The 23,955-nt window shown below is 41.0% G+C and overlaps 1 protein-coding gene across 1 annotated transcript in view; it reads right to left on the bottom strand.

The window, feature by feature from the left end:
• WDR27 (WD repeat domain 27) overlaps window positions 1-23,955 on the bottom strand; it is a 134,973-nt gene that overhangs the window by 58,990 nt on the left and 52,028 nt on the right. The window contains exon 23 of the mRNA XM_075089559.1: window positions 11,815-11,917. Within this exon, the coding sequence (XP_074945660.1) occupies window positions 11,815-11,917 (103 nt within the window). The remainder of the gene's footprint in view (window positions 1-11,814; window positions 11,918-23,955) is intronic.

Below are 23,955 nucleotides of genomic sequence, written 5' to 3'. Positions count from 1 at the left end.
CTGGGACCAACATTATCAGATGCTGACAACTGTCATATCTCACTGCCCGTAACACTGTGCTCTCTTCTTCACTGCCAAGCTTTGTCACACTGTGTATCACCTGGCCCTGCTGCCCAGACCTCCCACGGGACGTCCTCCCGAGAACAGAGGGTGCTACTGCCGTGGTTCAGCCCCCGTCGGCAACTGAACACAGCGCAGCCGCTCGCTCGCTGCCCCCCCCGTGGGATGGGGGAGAGAATCGGAAGAGCAAAAGGAAAAAAACTGTGGGTTGAGATAAGAACAGTTTAAAACTTAAAATAAAATAGTAATGATGATGATGATGATAATATAAACAGGAAAAGGAAGGGAAAAAAAAAAACCACAAGCGATACAACCGCTCACCACCCGCTGACTGATGCTGCCCGTCCCCGAGCCGCGATTGCTGCCAGCCCCCCCGGCCAGCTCCTCCCAGTTAACGTACTGGGCATGACGTTACATGATATGGAATATCCCTTTGGCCAGTTTGGATCAGCTCTCGTGGCTGTGCCCCCTCCCCTCCCGGCTCCTTGTGCCCCCGGCAGAGCACGGGAGGCTGGAAAAGCCCCTGACTAGCACAAGCTCTGCCCAGCAACAACCAAACCATCGGTGTGTTATCAACACTATTCTCATACTAAGCCCAAAGCACAGCGCTGCACCAGCTGCAGGGAAGAAAATTAACTCCGTCCCAGCTAAAGCCATGACAGCTAGCAATGACCTTTTTATTCCAGCAAGGATGAGGTGTAAAGACTGCAGTCAGGTTGTACTTCACCACCACCACAGTGCCAGAGCAGACTGCGGCGGTCGTGCTCACACAATTAATAGGAATCTGCAAGTCTCAAGAAAATGAGAGATGAGATGCTGTAGAAGTCCATATTCCAGGGAGACTCCAGAAAGGAAAGGAGTATGTTCAGTGAGTGAGAGGGGAGCAAGAAGCACTACAAGCCACACTGTGGTCTCCAGCACAGGATGCTCCTCCTCATCGAACTGACTGAAGAAAGAGAGTATTCATGAAAAAAGGGAGAAATCATTCTCACCAAACAGCCCCCCAAAATCCCATGGACCTCTTGTCAAAATGGTTCAATAGTATCACAACGCTCAGTAATGCCATGACACATTTTAGGTGTTTGTATCAATCATGAAAGATTCAAATCTTGTTCCTCATCGCTATTGTATGTATGTCCATCCCCTTTGGAACCGTGGGAATGACCAAAAGAGGACAAATACGTCAGGTTTCTTAACACACAACAGAACTTTTGTTAAATATAAGAACTTAATCAGAACAGAGCTCAATGAGGAAAACACTGAGGAGAATAAAATCAACTCTAAAATTCAGGTGTTTGGTACAAAGCATACCTCCTCTGGACTCCACACAACTGACACATGGGGAGCTAGTGAAATAGATTTACAAAACTCCTATTGCAAGCATTATTTCCCTTCACAAGCCAATTACTCTGCAACTGCATGCTTTTGCATGCCTGCATCAGGTCTTCTGCATATACTAAGACCAGTCTTTGGCAGACAGGTATAGACAGCAGACAGGACTATGCTTTCTGTCACTCGCCCTCTTTTCTCTTTCTGACCCCAAATTGCCTTACTGTCACTTTTCTTTTCCTCTTCAAGTCTACTCTCCTCCCTCCCTTTCATGGAAACAGGGACAAAGAAGAGCCAAAATCAAGGACAGAAAGAGTCAAGACCACAAAATGCTCTGAATCACAGATCTACAATGCCTTCCAATAATTTCTGAGCCAAGAAGAAACATGGCTCCATGTTTTAACCAAGAGAACATATCACAGAGAGCGATGGTTAGCGAAGCTGAACATTTTCCATCATAATCTAGTGGCTTACAGAACTTTGCCAAATCTATCCAATAAAAATTAATTTTCCATTCCAGGTTCTCAGTTTAATTTGGGGAGGAGCACATTCATTTTTGGCTTACTCTCTATGTCCCAATCCCTCTCTGTGTAAAGGAGGTGTGATAATATTTTGTTGGGTTTTTTTAAAGACAGATCCAATGTCTGTGAAACCCAGGTATTCTAGTAATTTAAGCTCTCCCACACAGTTCCTAAATGAACCATTTGGCTCATACCTTTCTTTCAAAAAACGTTATGCAGCAGTTGTGCAGCTTCAGTACAATCTAGCAAGTGTGCATTTGGTTGTCTATAAGATGTCAGCTAATCACACTTCTCAACCTAAAAAGCATCCAAACTCTTACCTCCCACCTTTCAAGAAATTTTTCTAAGCCCTAAGCGAGAGGTTAGGCTGGGATGCAGCGCTCTTCTGAATCGTCACATTGTGTAACAACATTCACTGGGTCAGGGAAAAGTAATGACAAGCAAGTACAAGCAGCCGCCCACCTGTAGCTAACCACTGAAGCATTCATCAGCATGGGAATGACCTTTACTCTGGTCTTTACTACAGAGACTACTTTCGTATTGAACAGCCGCTAGATAAAACACACAGAACATGACTGGAAACACAACTTCCCCACTCTACCTCACTCCTACAATTCTATCCCAACAGAATTAGTGCTAACCTTCTTTCTAATACTGTATTTCTAGCCCTATAAAACTTAAATATTTAGCTGTAGGGGTTCAGCTTCAACAGAAAAAGCGGCAGAGTCCCTGACTATATCCCAGAACAGTTTATTACGTTGTGGTAGCTATCATCTTCTCTTCCAATAACTGTCCTTTTAAGGAATGTAATAGCAAATATTTTAAATCAGAGTCATTTTGACATGTAACACAACGAAATGTGATTAAAAGAAAAACAACACCATTACAAAGTGTATAAGACCAGCTTCTGTTTAAGTCATTTTAGTCACAGATATTTAAGCTGGCCAGTGATAGTCTAAATTCTGAGAATAAAAGTTAACAGTGCAAGATAGAAAATAAACTTTTCAGTAAATTTATTTTTAACTGCAATAGTAAAAAAAAAAACAACAAAAACCCAACCCAAAGGAAATTGTATTTTAACAGAAATGACATTCAGGTATTCATAAGAAGTGGAATAACTCCAGTATAAGCATTCTCCTACTATAATCTGCCATCATTCTAGTTTTACTACATTTCTGATGTCATTCAAATTGTTTTTCTATTCTATACTTACCAGATTTTTTTTGTATATTCTTCTCTACAGAAAAAAAAGAACAGTAGGTGAATTATAAATGATACCATAAGACTAACCACAGAAGAAAAAAGAAGTTGAAAATATGAATTCAATGACAGAGGAAGGACAGATTTTCAGCAAACCAAATGTAATAATAAAGAAAGCAAAACAGTCTAGGAAGTACTCAGCAATACCCAAAATGCATATGTGCATATAATCTGTTACAGGCTTTAGCCAAAGTCAATCCCTTTTTTTAATATTAAGACCAATTTCTTGTAATAAAAATACTGATTCAGTAGATATTGGTATTTCCTTTCCATCTCTGTCCGAGGGTCAGCCAAAAGTAAAAATCATTTACCTGTACCAATAGCTTCCAAACAAGCTTCCTGCACCCATAACCACACACTTACTTGCGTTTCCTTTCAGATGAAGTCTGAAGAAAATTTGGAGTAGTCAGTTTTCATTAACCCACAGTGTGAGGGTGTGTTTAGCACCTTATATGTATATACAAGCTTGGGCTTTCGTCTTTAAAACTGTGGCAAGAGACAGGGAAGAAGGGTGAAGGTCCCTCCTTGAGGGGAAGAATTTGTATCCAAATGGAAAACTACTTAGTTCTACTGCATTGGTAGAGAGAGTGTGCTAAATAAATCGACTCTTTATCTTCAGAGTTTCACTATAAATTCTTTCCTCTGTTTTCTTATACTCTGTCTTTAAAGCAAACATGTCCCCATCTCTTCCCACTGCCCCCAGCCCAATCCATGGCCGTATGCATTTGAGTCAAACTGCTTACACTCCTGCTCCCTCCCGGGAAGGGAAAGAGGGGGAAGAAAATCAGAAGGAGAAACACTGAAAGCATAACAGAAAAATTCGCCTTTTTATCAGCTCTGGCACAGGGACAGAAAAGGAACACCATTTGCAAGAAAAGCTCTTTCTAACTGCTGTGGGTTTAAACTGGAGCACATATTTTACAAACAAATCACAGGAGAGAAAAAGAAAAAGGAAAAAAGACACTGGTATCTAAGATACCTGATTTGACCTCACACAAATAAAGATATTTTTTTTTCTTCAGAAGTTTTGCATGGATTGGCCAAATTCATCCCTTTCCTGCGGCTCTTCTTTCTAATATTTCAAACGAGCTACAGAAGATGGAAGTGTTAAAGCTTCTTGATAGAAAAATAAATAAATAATCATACTTCAATTTTATGAAAAGCATCAGGATTTATTAATAAGGCGTTAGTCTCCATTTATCGCCATTAGTGCCATCAAACCTGGTGCACACTCCCACACTACACGATACAATTTTTTGGCTTACGCTCCACCATCCCATTTACACTGGGGCACATCTCCCACTGAACCATGAATTTTGACTCAATCTCAAGCTGAAAAAGCACCTAAACTACTTATACTAAAATGAAAAATAACAATCAGCCTGAAGCAGACACCCAGCGTGGAAAGTTTCAACCCAAAATGTTCTCAATTAGAAGCAACTGAGAACAGAATTATAGCGGAAAGTGCTAGACTACCTTAACTGTAGGCACCAGTGCAAAATCCACACATAATAAAACAGATTTCACAAGTATCCTAAGCTCTGATTAATGCTCTTTAGTCCTGAGATATCTTATACACTTGCCACATGGTAGCATGGAAAGTCCGTTCAAGCCTGTGGCTAAAACGTTGAGTACAACACGCCTCCGCAGAGTCCCTTCCCCTTCCAACGCCACTTACGGAGGCTGCCTTTCTGGTAGTCACGGGAAACTGCCCCCTGCGGCAAGATCCCAGAACTCAGTTTCCACCTGAGTTCCTTCAACATAACTACAAAAGGAGTAACAGTGAAAATTAATAATCATCTTTATTACTAAAACTGTGAATCTTATCAAGATCAGTCATTTTTTAAGATGCAGGGGATAGCTTTCAGATGTTCAAATACTGACAGTCATAGCTAACACACTGAATATTCCTCACTAAAAAAGATTACATAAACAGATTGAAACCACATCTCAGATTTGTCTCCATAAGCCACCCTTCTTAGAAGTTTCCAATTTATGTATTTCCTGATTTTCATTTTTCTTTAATCAGCCAATTTTAAAGCCTCACTTATATGACTGTTTTTATTTGTCTGCCTGGGGAATTTGTGTAGCACCAAACACCGCTGCATTTAGGTTGCTTTTACTTTTATAACATACTTAGGTTTAGCAGAGTACAGAGTTATAACTTGAAGATTTTGTTCTAAGAAAATTTACCTCACCTCTCATTCTGCAGCAGCACGGTTGGATTACACCCGCTCTGGAAATGGCTCTTTTCTGACTGCTGCTAAAACTGTCTTCTGTATCAGCTGTAACGATTATTGCATTCCCTGTTTGTGTACTGGTGTTGACTGTTTGACAGAAATACTGTGAGATTCGGGTGGTGCAGAGGATCTTCATTCAGGTAGACGTAACAGGGAATTTCATTAGCTTTCCAAAGGACTACCCCATGTCAATAAATTGGCAAGCACAATGCCATCAACTAGTAGGCTTACAGGCGTACGTACCAACGATACACAAAATTCAGCTGCTGTCAGAGTTGTAGACTGAGAGATATACATACGGAAAACCCAAGCCCTGCGGGTATAAATCTATACATATCCACTTTTAGAATACCTCACTGCTGCATGCACCCCAAAATGACCTTGGGTATTCATATCTACTTTGACTTCCTGTTTTGCCTACATCTGAATAAGGGCTATTTTCTCTAAAATTATTTTTCTTTAGCAAAAGGCTTATTTCTCATACCTCCACCCAGCTCTCAGAAGTATTACCAAACTTAAAGGTTAACACAGCAACACACTGCAGCCTCGTAAAGCTCAGTTTGACAGGCCATTAGAAAAAAAAAGGTGTTCTCTAGTAGTTAAACAAACACGTCTATAGCCAGCAGAAAATCCCCCACTACCCTCAATTGCTGGTCTGGTTTTATGGTGGTCAGGTGTGAGGTGTATCGGCATGGATAAACAATAGCCTGAACTGACCAAGAAAAGAGCAGCTACTGTGCTCATGCTCACATAATTCCATGGTTCATAAAATAATCTACCAAGGCTAAGATTTTCAATCGTTTTCAAAGATACACCCAAAGAGACTGCAAAGTGACAGCACACTGTAAGGTCATGTCTGTGTTAATGAGAACTCAATATTTATCTCTTCTCTCCTAGGATAATAGGCCTAAAAGCCAATCACACTACCAAAGAATCCAAGAAACTGAGGTCCAAGAGTAACACAAAGTTGTGTTCTTCTTTGGAAAGGGATAGATCTTCTCCAGCAATAGCTGGCAGAGAGGTAGTTGCAGTCCCTGTCATTCATTCTCTGCCATCGATTTCCTCCTGCCAAGCAAAGTCAGTCCTGTTTTTTCCACAGTAAACATTAGTAATGCTATTTTCTCCAGATGTTTTCTCTTAAGACATATCGTAGTTGAACAATATGGACATATAAAATAAAACTTAAGCAACATATAATTGGGATACCAATGACACTGGAAACCAAAATATCCCAGACAGTCCCTATCACTGCTTCATAGAATACATGCTGTCCTGCAAGCCCTCTGGTACAAAGCGCAGGCCAAGATAATAAATACTAGACAACACCACTATAAGACATATCTAAAAGTGATTTTCCAGTAAACAAAATAACCTCCTATTTTTCCAAACCCGGTATTAAAGTGGACACTGCAGCACAACCTATTGTAACAGAGATCCCTAATTTAAACATCAGAGATACCTCCAAGACACATTCCCAAACGATAATGAACTAAGCACTCTGAACTATTAGCCTGTCCTGTCTCCTCCATTTACACACATACGTACCAGAATATCTTTCTTCCCCCCCACCCCCCCATCGGTAGTCTTTTGTCTTCCATTCATTAGTACCTAAAGAATTCTAGTGAAGTTGTGGTCTCAAAGGGAGAGCAGACAACCGCATAATTTTATCATTCACATTTTGGGGTTCTTGGGTGGTTTTCTCATTGCTATCTAGACCATTTTATGCAATTTTGTACTTAAACAGATGCAGTTTTTAAGCCACACGCGGGTGGAAGTATTTCATATAAATAAGATCAGGGTAACTGACTGCAACGGTAACAAACTGAGGCAGGCCTCATCTAAATTCGTCTTTTAAAGAGAAAAGGCCAGAAGAAAAATAGCATTGCTAATCTTCCTTTTATACATCATAACTGAGCCACAGAATATGACTAATAATGTATTTATGGTAGGCAAGCAGTAGATCATAAGCTCCTATGGCAACAATTACATTAGGAAGTAGTGCAGTGCAAGAGGAGCAGATGTACAGAGTGAAACAGTGCTGGCAACCCAATCTCCAAATGTATTTTGGTGCTTTACTTCAGGCTAGCTTATCTCTGGTTCTGTGGACTGAACACCATTAGCATATAGAGAGCATTCAGTTTGCTCTAGGAGTTGCTCTTCCACTTCAGCCTCACCTGAAAGGAACTGATCTGCATGATCCAATGATCCAAGGCCACTCTGTGATACAAGTCAAAGCACAAAAAAATGGGGAGGACCGGGAGACGTGCTTCAAGAAGGGGTGTGCACACTCCTTATTCAAACTAAAAAGCAGACGCTCACTCTGCACCAGTGCGCTGCAATTCATACACTTGAGAAAATAAGGGGGAAAACTTTAAAAATTTAAACTACTTCAAATTATAGAGCTCCTTTCACTATGGCTTGTCAAAGCCAAAATATATGTGGCCGAGTAAAGCAGATGATGAGTTTAACAGATAGCAGCGCTGCATTTTTAAGGCATTCATGAGTGACAAAATAAGAAATAATGTTTTTAAAGCTCCCCATCATGGTGTAAGAATAGATAAAAATAAAACTAAGAGTTCTGTTATATAATACCTATTTTTCTTCTCCTTATCAAAGAAGTTATTAGTCTAATCCAATAGGGAAAGTCATAAAGACATGTGATTTGAGACAGTGAATTTTACAACTAAATAAATATCTGGTAGCACAACACTAAAGTATATTGCTCAGGAGGACTGACATTCCATTTGGAATATCAACCTCAGTAACTAAAACTAAGGTGCCAGCTGTAAACAAATTCTAGCTTGTGTTATGCCAGATACAGAATCGTGTACCTGAAAACAACTGACTCTGCAAGCACTGTCAGGTCCAGGTTTACATCCAGTCACCACCCGCAGGTCTGCAGAATTCTTTGGATATGTCCCCTGACCAGTATGTTCCCAGCATCACTTGCATAATGGGAATTTACTCTAAAACCAGTTTTGCACAGATGTTAACATTCAGGGATTAACAAGCGGTTAGTACAATTTTGTTATGTATAAGCATCAAATTGCCTTATCCTGTCTCCCGTTACTCCTTTCAGTGTTGATGCCCTCTGGAGGAAAAGAACTCATCTTCCTACTCTCTCTAGCTTTGGTGCCTTCACAGTTGGAAGGCATAAATTTAATCCTGGATTTAGAATGTGTTTCAAAGACAATGTTGCAGGCAAAATCCTGTACTTTGAAGAAAAGCGTAAATAAAACGGAAGACAACTTCACACATTACCCACGTACTTTTCTTATTGACGTAGCAATCTGTTATGCTGAAAAACTTCTGGGTTTGCAATACGGGTCAGTCAGTGTGAACTGCGAGCCCAGGCTTTGAGATTTGACATGGACACGGTTTTATGTCAGCAAATTTCATTTCAGCACTAGGGTCAAAACGTGCCCTTTAAAGTCTACAATTCAAAGAGAGCTAGCAAGAATGAATCTGAAAACAATTAAAGAGCCAAATCTTTATTTCTGCATTCCTTACTTCATTTCTGGAAACTTGGAATTTATTCAGAGAGCCCTAAGGTCTTCAAAGACAAAAATGAAGAACCTAATGAGACACGAAGTAAAACAGCCAACTAGAACTGGAGCACAGTACATGGAGCACAGGAGAAGATCAGCTATTTCTGTTTTAAAAAGTAGCATTTCACACTCTCCAGATATTGTTGGCCTTTTGGACTACAATTCCTTCGGTCACCAAATGTTTAGGTAAACATTTTTGCACAGAGCCCAGGAAAGTGGCAATCTAACCCCAGCTACAGTATTTGTCCAACATCCCTAACACTATTGTCTGGTAGCGAGAAACCTCAAACTGCCCACGTGTAAAATGGTCAGAAATTAATATATTATGTGTATTCAGTTAAGAAAAAGTCAACCCATGTCACTTGTAACCTGAGGCTGTTTAAGATGAAGACAAGATCTGATATTAGAAATTTTAACTTCCTATGTTTTCTACCCACAGTGAATTATGGTAAGGATAATCACAGTTCAAAACCAGGATGCTGTTGATACCTGCTTTGATCAGGCTGTCAGGTCCTACACAGGCCTTGAGAAAGGTTCTCTTAGAGAAGCTGGAGTAATCAGCTAGGGGAATGCTTTCAACCCATGATTTACAGTATGGACAAACCTTACGGTAACACACACAAAAGCAGTTCAAATCAAAACAAGTGGCTACTGCAGCCACACAGAAGCTCTACCAAGCTGCTGTCATATAAAATAGGTCATATACTTTGTAAGTAGAGAAAAAGGCAGACAGAATTTGCATCCTTTTGTTTACAATAACATATTTTGGTGTTCTGATTCCATGCCCTGTAGGAATATGGTTTTGATTGTGCTATTAATCAATGCAGCCAACATATTCCTCTCTGTCTGACACTTCAGATATTGTGAAATACAAACGACTGTTTAAGATTAATGTCTCTCAATTATATTCCAATTCTGCCTCTTTTGGCTTTAAAATCATTCATATTTGGTAACCACAGGGTGCAAGCATTGCACTTGATAAATTAAACTCCAGGACGACTGAGGATGCAGTTGCTGGTCAGTGGAAAGTTACATAACTTATTTCCAGAATGTGTTAATTTCAGGATAACGCTTGTATCCACACCACTGAATTTTTATGCAGCTTTTTGAATTCCAATGGACATTCACTCATAGAATACAATCTGCACAAATACGTGGCTCCTTGATACACTTAATTCCAGTTGCACATCAGTCTATCTGTCAGGATGTTGTTAGTTTAACACTATGAATGCAGTATTTAGTGCCACGTTTAATTTTCTTTTTTCAGATGGAAACACAAAAGTATATCCAGTCTCAACATTTCAAAGAGAAGCCTCCTAAAAATGCCCCAAAACCATATGTTGTCCTAATAGCACAGATGCAGCAAGAGTCCAAAACTCGACTCAGTTTTCCTGAGGGGACAACAACAAGAACAATGAAAGTTCTCTACAGATATATGATGCAAATTATGCAAAATTCCGACCCAGGAACCACACTAAGAAGTGTTGACTGGCACTGTGCCCACCAGGGACCACATGCCAACTGGAGCAGGATGCAGTCCAGCTATTCAGCTTCCTATGACGAGCAACCATGTGCCAATAATTTGTAGTAAGGGCTAAACCATGCTCTGTGACTTTCTTTTCTTCTTTCAGTAGTAATTCCAAACAATAGCCTTAACCCAAAAAAGACGACAAAAGTTCTCGTGACTGCACCTCTTTTTATACTATGAAAAATCAACCTTAATTAGTAATCTCGACTGAATATATATCACATGCATCATGAGCTGAGGTTGATATTAAATGCATTTTGTTTCATGGATAAACCAAAAATCCTTTCTTTTGCATTGCAAACTACATTTTGAAATGTAAATTACCAGAAACTTGAAAAATATATTTTATCATGGAAATATCAAGAGCACATTAGCTATTGCCAAACCTCCAGCAATCTGCCAATAAAATCTCTAACCTTCACACATGATTGGAGCCAGTATTTCAAAACTAGCCACAGCAGTAAATTCCTCTTGCTCTGAATTTGACCAGAAGCCCTGTGTCACAGTTCTGATGAGTCACCTAGAAAGACCTAGAAGAAAGTTAAACAGCTTTCCTACCCAGCTGTTTGGAAAGGATGTGTTTACAATGAACCCAACCCCAGCCCAGTTTCAAAGGCCTATGCTACAAGCTAGCAATCATCTCTCTCTTAGCAAACACCAAGAAAAACATTGTGCCCACAATGCAGGACTTCCCGAATGAAAATTAGGTGCATACTCAAAAAGGGAGTAACACACTTTTACTCAGGACTCCTTGCTAAGTGTAGTAATTTAAATACAGTTGAGACTGAGTGAGAAGAGAACTGGTCTTGGGAGGAAACGCACACAAAGTTACACCACGAATTACGAAAAGTTGTAATTCCAGAATAACTTTTCATTTTGTGTTCAGTTCACTGGTTCATAAGAACCCAGTAATGAAAGATCCATCACCCTGTATTTGGCGGCTTAAGTAAATTAATGCGTAGTTGCTACATCGTTCCTAGTGGCCAGATACGTACACGCTACAAAGCTGTGCTACAGGGGATACCATTCTCCTCGCCTTCGACGGCACGTGAGAATTCAGAGTCAAGCACTACGAAAACTTTCAGAAACAAGTTTTTAACACTTGAGCACCAAGATTTGGTTGTTCAGGGATTTTTCAGGCAAAATAAAGAACAGACAGATCAGGAATCATGTAACTGCTACATATAAATGAAGTACATGAAAGCATAATAGGCCTCAGTTTTGCACATTAAGCTGTATCCTAGAAACATGCGTTAAGACGACTACTGTGTGTACAACATGAGGAGCTCCTACAGTTTAGGAGGAAAATAAGCAAAAACATTACTTACACATTTGTCATCTGATCCACTGGCTATAAACCGTCCACAAGGAGATACTGCAATTCCACACGGATAGCAGCGGCTGCTGTGCCCTTCAAAACGACGTTCGCACCTTCAGAGAAGTTTTAGTTGAATTAACACCAACTAAAAACTAGCTCTTTTACTGCCATTTTCATGAAATTCTGCTGAAGTCTTATCCGTTTTTCCTTAGTCTACAAATTTATTAAGGCAAATCCACAAATTAAGTTTTAAATATCTCTCCAGCAGGATTTTGCAAAACTGAAAGACATTAAAGAATATTAACAACTAAAAATAAAATGAACACACAACACTACCCCAGGACAACGCCCAAAACCATGCTTTGGCCTTGTTTAGTTTACAAAGATAGAAACATCATTAGGATTTAGAAATGAGGAGATGAGATGCCTGCCCCTAGTTACCCATCTCAGCAGGGAAAGCCAAACCCCTCTGCATTAAAAGGAGGGTGTTGCAAAAGCCAGGCTGCTCTGTGAAGCTCTAGAAATCTCCCTCAAGCAATTTATATCAAATGAAGATCCAACATGTGGAATCATAACCTAAACAATCATTGCTTCCTTCTCTTATGCTCAAATCTGGATATTTAACCTGTGTTGCTCTATTTACATTCCTACCCGATGGACTAACTTATTGCATCTTGTAAATTCATGAAAGGAAATATCCAAATGATATTCCCAACAGATAAACCTAGCTATCTACCCTACAACTGCAGATAACTTCTTACCTATCTGCGTTAACACAGTCTAAAGGAAGGAATGCATTTAAATTTAATGCAAGAAATTAATTTCTTACTTTTCATGTTAATATTGCAAAGTAGCATTGCGGAGTAAGTTTTTGAAAGCTGAGCACACTTGGCCCATTTAAAAATAATAATGTTTTTAATTAGATGAAGGTTAATATCTGTCTAAAAAATAAAATCCATGGTTGTAAAGAACTGTGATAGCTTTTCAGTCACCACAAAACTAAGGAAAAAAAGTAGCATTTAGAGTTGCTTCGATGTTGAAAGACATTTTAATACAAGTTTCAGCCCTGTTCAGAATTACCATTTCCATATCTATTCCTCACTTCAGAGCTTCATTTTTATACCCACAAGGTATCATTTCAAAACAGACTTAAAATAAGCTGAGTTCTCCTTTTGCCTTTATTACGAACGCTATCAACCTGCCCTTCTCCTTACAAAACCAGTCAATATACTTCACCATAATACAGCTGTCACACTTTTTTTTCAATGTATGGTAGATCCAGGAACAAATTTGAAAGAGTAACATCTCCTGCCAGCACTTGTGATATACACTTTTTCCTGGCCAGTGAAATCTCAGACACTGTGTTAATTCGATTGACTAAACCCATGTGCAGGAATCTCTTAATTTTTATATCACGTTCTGTTTTAGACACTTACATATGTGTAAGAATGCACTGAACGCCACGTTGGTTTTGTTCACCCAGGTGAAACAGGCGTACTTAAACAAAAACATTACTTTGTGACTGGTCCAATGGGCATCACTTAGTAAAGCATTGGAAAAAAGACACTTTTGAATGCATGAAAATACATCATTTTACAGAATGTAACTCCAACTTTTCAGAGATAGTATATATTTGGCTGAATTTCTGTATAACAAAACTACTGACATAAATGGACATTTTGAATATAGAGTAATGAGACCTTTCACCTCAGGCTAGCTCTACCCTAAAACTGTTGTAAAAAACCCAGTTAAGAGAACACTACAGATCACAGAGAAGTAGAAGATCAGAGAAGTAACTTATAACAACAGTCAATTACTGTGCCTGAGACATAAGAACATTCTTCAGCTTCAGTTTGCATGTAGCTCTTGCAAAAATATTCGGAGACTCAATAATCTATGGCCACATGGTTTGGGTCACTGAATAACCTGCTTCTATTTGAGCTTCCTGTTGACAGTAAAGGAGAACACTAGCTACCTCAGTTTCCTCTCAACTGCAGCATTCTAACATATACGACTCCGAAGGTTAGGCAACGGAGGACGAGTCTCAGAATAATTTGATTTGTACTTTCAAAGAATTTACTTTTTGGAGGTAACATGAAAGAAAACAAAGGATAGCGTATGCTTCCCATACCACGTCTTTCACAGAATATGGTTGAGGTTGGAAGACACTTCTGAAGGTCATCTTTACAAACTTCCCTGCCCACTTAGGGTCAGTTGCCGAGGACCATGTCCAGACAGCTTTTGAGTATCTCCAAGGTGGGAAACTCCACAACCTCACTGGGCAACCTGTGCCAGTGCTCAGACACTATAAAAGGTTTCCAGGCTTAGTTGTTCTGCCACCTTGCCAGAGATCAAGGTAAGGCTGACCAGTCTGTAGTTCCCTGGGATCTCCTTCTTCCCTTTTTTGAAGACAGGAGTGACATTTACCCTCCTTCAGTCCTCAGACACCTCTCCTGATTGCCATGATCTTTTGAAGATAATTGAGAGCGGCCTCACAATGACATCAGCCATCAATGAGCTGAGGGCAGGCTTTAAAGAAGACAAAGTCAGGCTCTGTTTTCAGTGGTTCCCAGTGACAGGACAAGAGGCAATGGGCAAAACTGAAATTCAGGAGGTTCCCCCTGAACACCAGGAAACACTTTTTTTACTGTGAGGGTGACCAAGCCCTGGCAGAGGTTGCCCAGAGAGGTTGTGGTGTCTCCCTCCTTGGAGATATTCAAGTCATCTGGACGTGGTCCTGGACAACCAGCTGCAGGTGATTCTGCTTGAGCAGGGCGCTTGGACAAGATGACGTCCAAAGGTGCCTTCCAACCACAATCATTATGATATTCTGTGATTAAGCAGCAAAGGCATTATTGTAACTTTGGGTAAGTCTTTCTTTTCAAATATCTTAGGCAGAAATAAAAATGAAGCATGTGTGTTTCATCTGTCTGTTCCCCTTCATGGTCAGATGTTGCATTGCAAGATTTTGCCCTCACTTAGGCTCCTACCAAACATTATTCATTGTGGAGAGCAGACCTCGTAGACCTCTCCCACGACTCAGCCTCAGTCATGTTTTTTTCTTGTCTCTGCCAGAGTCCCAGTCGCATTGTTTGTGAATTTCAGAGTCCCCCAAAAATACCGTCCTTCTCAGTGACTTTTCTCATTGTCACATATGGACAACGTTCATAGAAATGTTTGAAGACAAAGTTTCTCTTTAATCTTATACTTGTAAAATACAACATCATCCCGTGAAGGAAATCTCATGAGAAAAAATAAGCTCTATATCATCTGTCCCTCCTGAATATGCCTTCAGGATCACCATTCTTCCTTAAGTAGAGCAATGGCCATCAGGACTAGTTCTCAGTGTTTAAGACCTCATTCTCAGGGCCTGTAAAAGCTAACTTCCTCCACAAGGTCTTTCTTCTTCACAGAAGAGCCTCATAATAAATCACTGCAAAGAACTTTCTTTCAAAAGAATTTGACTCCTCTGCATCTGTGACCAGTAACTCAATTACTCCACCTATCAATGGAGACATAAGAATCAGCAGGATTCCAAGGCTTTCACTGAGCTTTTCTCTGCTACAGCACAGCAATATAAAGCGATGTCTGAGTCACAGGACAGTGCCGCTTTTCCTTGTGCTAGTACGGCCGCAGTAATAACTAACATCCTGGATTCTATTTTCTTAATTGTTTTCCTGTTCAACTTTTCCATTATAATCAGGATGTATGTTCTATTAAAAGTATAGCTACTTCCCCACCTCCTCAAAATCCTGCTTTAAAAAGACATTTTAAAAGACAGATTCTAATTAAACTTTCCACAGAATCCGGTAGAAATTTTGTTATGTAATCTATTAACTCCAGATTTCTCCAGGTATCACAGCAATGGAAAAAAAGTGGATAAAAAAATCCTAGAATAAATAGATAGATATTATATATATAATTTTAGCTTGTTCTAGGAGTTCTCTTATTTCAGGGTATTTTTTTCTTTCTCTCTTTTTTTTTTTTTTAAGTAGCAACAGGTGGTGATCAAACTTATTTTGGATATTGCAAGCTTTACGTGGCCAGCTGGCATGCTGTCCAGCCTCCTAAGAATGCTTTTCTGGTCAGAGCTTTTCAGGGGTTACCATGACAAACATCTGGTAATTGCATGGGACAGCAAACAGCCAAGTTTTCCCTATGTTCTCCATTGTACAGCTTTTAGTCTACATTCCAAAATACGTATCTTTCTATGTCACAAGCAACTTGCAGAATAGTAGGAAAGAATTTAACATGTTCTCTGTCTTTGTAAGAGAAAGATACCAGAATGGTGCATGTCTTTATAAACCAGGGAATACTCTCATAAATAAGTCTATCTCATTCTATTTGCTGCATTAAAAAATATCTTGACTGCAAACCAAAGTTCTCTTTTTTTTAACCACTTTTCCCTGTATTCTGGTATTTGTTCAGAGACCCTCCAGTACCAGCAGATCCACTGAGGCTCCACGAAATCCAAATATAACTTGACAGTAATAGTAGCTACCTTAGATGTCCTGTACAGACCGGTTTAATTTTAAAAACACACCAAACCCTTTTCATAGGAGCTCAGCATGTTTTCACCAACAGCATCCAGCAGAGACCACATGTTCCCCATCCTATATACTTTCATGCATCCCCAGTCCCAAACTTGGAGGAACTCCAACAACTGCTTTATCCCTTTTTCCCCTCAGAAACCAGATAACAAGACTCAAAGTGCCAGGGAAGAAAAGATGGCAAACCAGGGGATCCTCATGTTCAGAAGACACCAAGAACTAATCAAATTCTAAGTATGTCTGTAGGTATATCTTGCTCAGGGTGATGTCAAGCAGTTAGTTCACAGTAACAAAGTGAAAAGCAAATTGAAAAGTATCTGAAAATTGGAAGGCCATTCATTCAAACTGCATGTCTGACCCTAAGGTTCTCAAAGAGTAATTGTTAGAAAATGTATGAGATGAGTTCCATGTGGCTGCAGGAATCCTACTAAAAGATGTTGCCAGGGGAGCTTATGATCTGGTTGCACAGGATCATAATACTAGTTGGAGGTTTTACCTTAATGTCTAAGACTATCTTTATAAAATTGGCAAATCTTTTGAGGCTGAAAGAGGGTGAAACTGATTTTCCCTGGGATCATGCATCAAAGCATTATCAGGCATCTGAGTATTCTGCAGAAGAAATTCAGTATGTCCAAGTACTCCAATATTCTTCAAATATCTTCACTGTGGTCCAATAAGCACCCGCTGCCTTTTTTTCCAGAAAGAGATGGGGAATGGCTATTTCAGCAGCAAACAGCATTAGAGCAGCTGAACTTCTATTCCTCAACTGTTCAGAGTGTGAGTCATAGGCAGGCTGCTCCTGCCTCCAAAGGTGTTAATGTGGCGGTGGTTGGGAGCTCCTCCCAACAGCTTGCCCCTGCCAATGTCATTACCTGCAAGAGTAGCTGTCACATCTACCTCCCCACACCTACTGTAGCAGCAGCCCAGACCTCTAAACTGGGCAGTAATAACTTCCCCCTGCTCTCCCCACCCCGGGGTAGATAACGAGCACACCTGAGAGCACAGCACAACTGTCCAAGTCCTTCCTTCTAAATTAACTCCCAATTTCAGCTGTTATTGTCCAATCTGCTCTCTTATTCAACCTTACATCAGTTCTCCAAGCAAGTTTCCCAACTCTATGTCTGTGGCAAGTAGAGAAGAACAAATGCTAATTTCATAGAATCGCAGAGTCACCTCATGGTTGAGGTTAGAAGGCAGCTCTGGAGGTCATCTTATCCAACCTCCATGCTCACAAACAGCCAGTGTGGTTTCACCAGCGCTAAACCGAGGAGAAGCATCACCTCCCTCAACCTGCTGGCAACGCTCCTCCTGATGCAGCCCAGGACATCATTAGTCGTCTTTGCTGTGGCGGCACATTTCTGGCTCACGTTCAACTTGGTTTCCACCCCCAGGTCCTTTTCTGCAAAGCTGCTTTCCAGGTAGTCACCTCCCCGCATATATTGGTGCCTGGGGATTGCACTCGGTGCCAAGGGGACCTTTGCACTTCCCCTTGTTGAACTTCATGATGCTGTTGTGAGCCCATTTCTCCAGACTGTTGAGGTCCTTCTGGATGGCAGCACAACCCTGCAGTGTATCAGACGGTCCTCCCCGTTTTGCATCACCAGCAAGCTTGCTACACTCTGCCCCATCATCCAGATAGTTAATGGAAGTGTTGAACAGGATTGGAACAAGTACTAAGCCCTGGGGTACACTGCTAGATACTGGCCTCCAGCTAGACTTCATGCCACTGACCATCGCCCTCTGAGGTTCCTCTTCAGACAGTTTTCAACCATCCTCCCTGTCTGCTCATCCAGGCCATACTTCATCAGCTTCACATGTTATGGGATACAGTGTCAAAACCTTACTGAAGTCACAGTAGACAATATCCACTGCTCTCCCCTCTTCTACAAAGCCAGTAATTTTATCATAGAAGTTTATCGAATTGGTCAAGCATGACTTCCCCTTGGTGAGTCCATGCTGACTACTCCCAATGGATTCCTTGTCATTTATGTGCCTGGAAAGAGTTTCCAGGATTAATTGCTCCATCACCTTCCCAGGGATTGAGGTGGGGCTGACCAGCCAATAGTTCCCTGGGTCCTCCTTCTTGCCCTTTCTGAAGGACCTTTTCCTCACAAATTTATAGAAACTATGTCTTCTTGGGCAGTTAGAGATAGGAACAATTACTGAGTACATATTGTACAGCAACATATAACAAACACACATGCTGTAGCTACAAAGACAACTTGTGCTTTGTTTCATCTCATATTCTGCCAAACACTAGGTGTCTTAGATAAGAAATCTGCTGTTGACGCAGGTGTTCTTCCTTCAAAGGGAAGGCAATGGCTATAAGAGCAGGGACATTTTTTCATGTTTTAGAACATGAAAAGCCCTGAGCAGCTCTTCACTCACCCAAAAATGTTTCTATGAGATAACCTCTGCAAAATCAGTAAATCTTTATTCAATTATCCACCTAGCTTCAAGGATCAGCATATTTCTTTGCTGACTGTGCTCACAATCTAGCAAATTCATCAGTGCATGGCTTCCCTGCTCAGAGGTGTTGGACTTGCATTCTCTTAATCTGTTTATATAATACATGACAGAGCTGTGTATATACTACCTCTGTTACTATCCCTTTCAGAGGTGGAAGGCGTTACTTTCAAGTTAGAAGTATTGCTTAGAACATTAATGAGCTTTTGAATTCCAGTTAACTACATGGATCACATGCTTGATAATTACCAGGACTGACCTATCAGCACTTTTTTTTTTTCAGCAGAAACAAAAGTAAAAACATCACAAGGCATTCCTTAGTGTGCATTTTGCAGACCTATGCACTTTATGTGAGAAATAAATATAATGGTGAATACGCATGTCAGAGTGCTACAAAAGGGAAAATGAGCGAGAAGCCACTGGTGATCATGGCACAGTGTCCTCACTGACCAGAGCACCGTCCCACCATATCTGAATAGGGTGGGCAGAGTAGTGTGCTCATTACAAGGTCCATTGACATGCCCAGAAAAAGCAAGGTGATGAACCAAGTCCAGGGTCCATCCCAGGAGTCCAGTCAGGAGCAGCAAGAGATGGAGCCAGGTACAGGGCTGGAGGCAAGACTGCAACATGGGTCCACCGGAGACAGAACTCAAGGTAAACTACCCACAAGGTAGGTCAGGGTCCATGCAGAAAACAAGGCTGGAGGCAGGACTTGAGAGAGGTACACTGACAGCATAGTTCAGGCAAGGACTAAATGTCCAGGCCTGAGCTTGAATGGAGTGCCTGAAGCAAGTAGCAGAGAGTGCATGGGTGGGGGTCTAAGGCTTGTCAGGGCAATTAAGGCCCAGTGGCGATTTCAGGGCCCTCACAGTGCAGTCCGTAACTTGAGTAAAGATACATCTGGAAATCTGAGAACAAGCCAGGCCACACAATTAGTGCCACAAAGAAGAATGGAGCTTTACTGCACCATGTCTTTAGCCACATTTTACTGATGATCAGGGAAGGTCCACATCAACGCCTAAAAGCTTTGAAGAAGGTCTGAAATCCACCTTGGGGAAGAACAGCTTACACTACTTCACATTCTAGAACCTCTCTTAGGAAAGTGACTTTTTGGAATGAATCATGCAAGGGAAACAGCAAACTGCTGCAGAAATCTGGACAGTTGAGTTTTTTCAACATCAGCCAGCCATGAATTATAGAATCACAGAATGGTTTGGGTTGGAAGGGGCTTTTAGAGGTCATCCAGTCCAACCCCCTGCAATGAGCAGGGACATCTCCAACCAGATCAGGTTGCTCAGAGCCCTGTCCAGCCTGGCCTTGAATGTTTCCAGGGATGGGGCATCTCCTACCTCTCTGGGCAACCCGTTCCAGTGCTTCACCACCCTCACTGTGAAAAATTTTTTCTTTATATCCAGTCTAAATCTACCCTCCTTTAGTTTAAAACCATCACCCCTTGGCCTGTCACAACAGGCCTTGCTAAAGAGGTTGTCCCCATCTTTCCTATATGCCTTTAAGTACTGGAAGGCTGCAATAAGGTCTCCCCACAGCCTTCTCTTCCCCAGGCTGAACAACCCAGCTCTCCCAGCCCGGCCTCACAGGAGGGGGCCTCCTGCCCTCGGGTCATTTTTATGGCCTCCTCTGGACCTGCTCCAACAGGTCCATGTCTTTGTGCTGAGAAGCCCAGAGCTGGAGGCAGCGCTGCAGGGGGGTCTCACAGAGCGGGGCAGAGGGGCAGCACCCCCTCCCTTGCCCTGCTGCCCATGCTGCTGGGGATGCAGCCCAGGGCACGGTTGGCTTTCTGGGCTGTGAGTGCACATTGCTGGCTCATGCCCAGCTTTTCATCTACCAGTACCACCAAGTCCTTCTCGGCAGGGCTGCTCTCCATCCCCCCATCCCCCAGCCTGTGTGGATACCGGGGGTGGCCCCGACCCAGGTGCAGGACCTTGCACTTGGCCTTGTTGACCCTCATGAGGTTCTGACAGGCCCACCTCTCCAGCTTGTCCAGGGCTCTCTGGATGACATCCCGTCCTTCTGGCGTGTCAGCTGCACTGCTCAGCTTGGTGTCATCTGCAAACGTGCTGAGGGTGCACTTGATCCCGCTGCCTAGGTCACTGATGAAAATATTAAACAGCACTGGCCCCACTGACCCCTGAGGGACACCACTTGTCAGCAGTCTCCATTTGGACATCGAGCCATTGACCACTACCCTCTGGACGTGACCTTCCAACCAATTCCTTACCCACCAAACAGTCCACCCATCAAATCTATATCTCCCCAATTTAAAGAGAGAAATATATAAGAGATTATGAAGATGAGGGTAGTCTTGTAACTTTGCAAGTGAATGTGAGCTGGTGTTACAATTAAGTGTTTAGTCAATATTGTAAATGCATTTAACAAAGTGAAAAGGGTAACACTTTGAATTGATCGTTTCCTCCTAACATAATGAAAGAAAGTTCCTTTCTTCTGGATGTTCTAATGCACAGAATTATCTAATCTACAAGTGGGAGGAAATGAGAAATTGAAGGCATCCAGGCTGGTAAAACATCATTTAAAACTACCAAGTTAAACTTAAGTGACACGTGAAGATATTAAAGCAGCTGGTATTTAGTCTAGTCTGCCATTTTGGGTTATGGGTTTATTGAGCAAGGGAATGGAATTCTCCTTAATTCCTAAGTCTCTACACTTTTTCTGTGTACTGGTTTTACAGCACTGGGATGCTGAAATATATCTCTCTTTCACTGTCCTATATGTTCATGAATATAGTCACTGAAAACAGGTAGGACTGGCAGATAACGAGGCTTAGTCTATTGGAATTTTCTGATATAGATCACCCAGACCAGATATAGGACTCACCAACTTGTGTCATTCCTATCCAGACTTTCCTGAAAGATTAAAATTAAGTGGTGGAGAGAATAGATACATATCCCTATGAATCATTGCTAGATTCCTGACTTCAGAAGGAGTTGTGATGTCTCTAAAATGCGTTCAACAGAGACAGTAGGAGGAGGTAGAATGGTAAAGTTTCTTGTGTCTAATGGACAATTAAGAGTCTACAATGTTTCATCATAAAGAACACTTAAACTCCTTCAAAGAAACGTAAGCATGCGTCAACCTTTTGTACCTCTTGATCATTAAATGTATGTCTGACTCTCTCCTGGTAATCCTGAAGCTGGTAACTGTATTGCTCTTCTCATTCAGGTTCCCATTGCACCTCAGTAACTCCTGTGTTCACCGTTTCCACCTTGTACCCAAGAGAAAGTATTTTTACTTGTTCTTCAACTAGCCATTCTTTTAGACAAGATAGACTTAAATTGCTCTTCACAGTCTCTTGGAAGTTGGTCAAAGGTAATTATCTTACCCTAATGCATGTTTTCGTAAAGCCTCAGAGTTCATTATCCTAGCCTGGAAGAAGAGTAGCCAGAGCTGGTTCTTTCAGAGATATCTATTCTCCTTGATTCTTTATTCATATATCTGCTTTTTAGATTGTTTGGACCTTTTCTTAGCCACTGTTATAAATTAGGAGAATGCAGAAGAAGTACAGAAATAGTCAAAATCTTCAGATGAGATTTTACAAATCCATGCATTTCAAAGCAAATGAAGCAAAAGACTGAGTAAATCCAAAAGTCACTAGCAGTGTCCAAGATTCCCTCATTTATTGGCAAGATGACCTGGCTGTGTAAGGTTGGCTGAAAACATCAGAAAGTTAAAATGCCTTTTCTTGTACCACCTTCAGAGGAACCCATAAGACTTCCTGGCACTCTCTGAAGCAATCTTGGAATACCTCCAGATCACCAATAGTGAAAGAGACAGACAGATTCACGGCTTTATCCAGTAAGGATGATGAAAATGGAAGTTGCGATATATTCTCATCTATTTCAAGAACAAAAGATAAGTTGAATGAATTTTCACTGGGAAAAACAACGCAGTTTGATAATACAGAGTGAATGGAAAAATTATTGTGGAACTCAGGGGGAAAAAAATCAATATATTCAAAACCTATAAAAGCTGCAGGCCAGGATACCACGTCTGAAGATTTAGTCTAAGCACAGATCAAAAAAGAACCTGAGCATTCTGCTATGGTTCCTCAGTCAATTAAGAGAAAAGGAATGCATGTCAGAAGAATACAAAAAGGAACCATCATCAAAGAAACTGAATAGAAGAAACAACTAGGAGTCCCAGGGAAATTGTGCAGTTACTCTGAAAATTATTTCCCATGGTTTCAACTACAGCTTTCAAGAGCACCATGCTGGAGGAGTTTTTTCCTATTTAATCATAATTTCTTACTTTACAGTATTATTAAATAGACTAACAATGGATCAAATTCATTAAGGGCAACAAGCAGATTAAACAAAAGCAAACCAGTTTTCACTGTGGATGTCTTGGGCAAATATTTAGGACAAAATCAGCAAACAATAAAGTTGAGATCTTGCAGTTCGTGTTACTACCCACAACACTGCAAACAGGATAAATGAGAAGGTGGACTTACCTATGCTATATTTCAAGAACACTGGACAAAGATTTCACTAAACAAACCCTACTCCGGCAAACCCAAAGCAGAAATAAATAGAGGTCATTCCAGAGGGACCATTCAAAACACAGCAATGGCTGGTGAACCAACTTTACACATCAACAACTTTAAGAGATTAAAGGTACTGGCCCGCCATAAGATTGTTTAGGAACTAATCTCTCCTGTAAGCACCCAACAGTGCAAGGGGTGGACTGGATTTGATTGGACAAGACCTATGAACAAAAAACCCCAAAGTTTTCAGTCTGTGTAGCTGTATAGTAGACCTAACACTTCAGTGGAGATTCGTTCCAAGTTCAGGTAGAGCTTTCCAGACCACTCAGCCATTTCAAATTTATTTATGTGAAAAACACCCGGCGAACACATTAGGAAAAAGTGAACAGTTTTCTTCCTTATAAGAACTCAAGAAGAGATTTTAAAATACAGAAGACTCAATCTCTGGTCTGTGCAGTGAGAAAATTTCATTTTTAAAAAATTAGGGTTGTTTTTTTTTTCCCCTAAAAGCTACTAGCAAGTGAAAAATGGTTTATTTTTTCTACTTCTTCCCCACAACAGTTGCTACCATTGATCACTGTGTAACGTGTAACAAACACACACATATACATAATAC

The sequence above is a fragment of the Phalacrocorax aristotelis genome, chromosome 3 (genome assembly GCF_949628215.1).
Source record: "Phalacrocorax aristotelis chromosome 3, bGulAri2.1, whole genome shotgun sequence".
Classification (NCBI taxonomy): Eukaryota; Metazoa; Chordata; class Aves; order Suliformes; family Phalacrocoracidae; genus Phalacrocorax; species Phalacrocorax aristotelis.
Note: the sequence above shows the minus strand (reverse complement) of the source record. Positions and strands in the feature narration are given on the sequence as shown.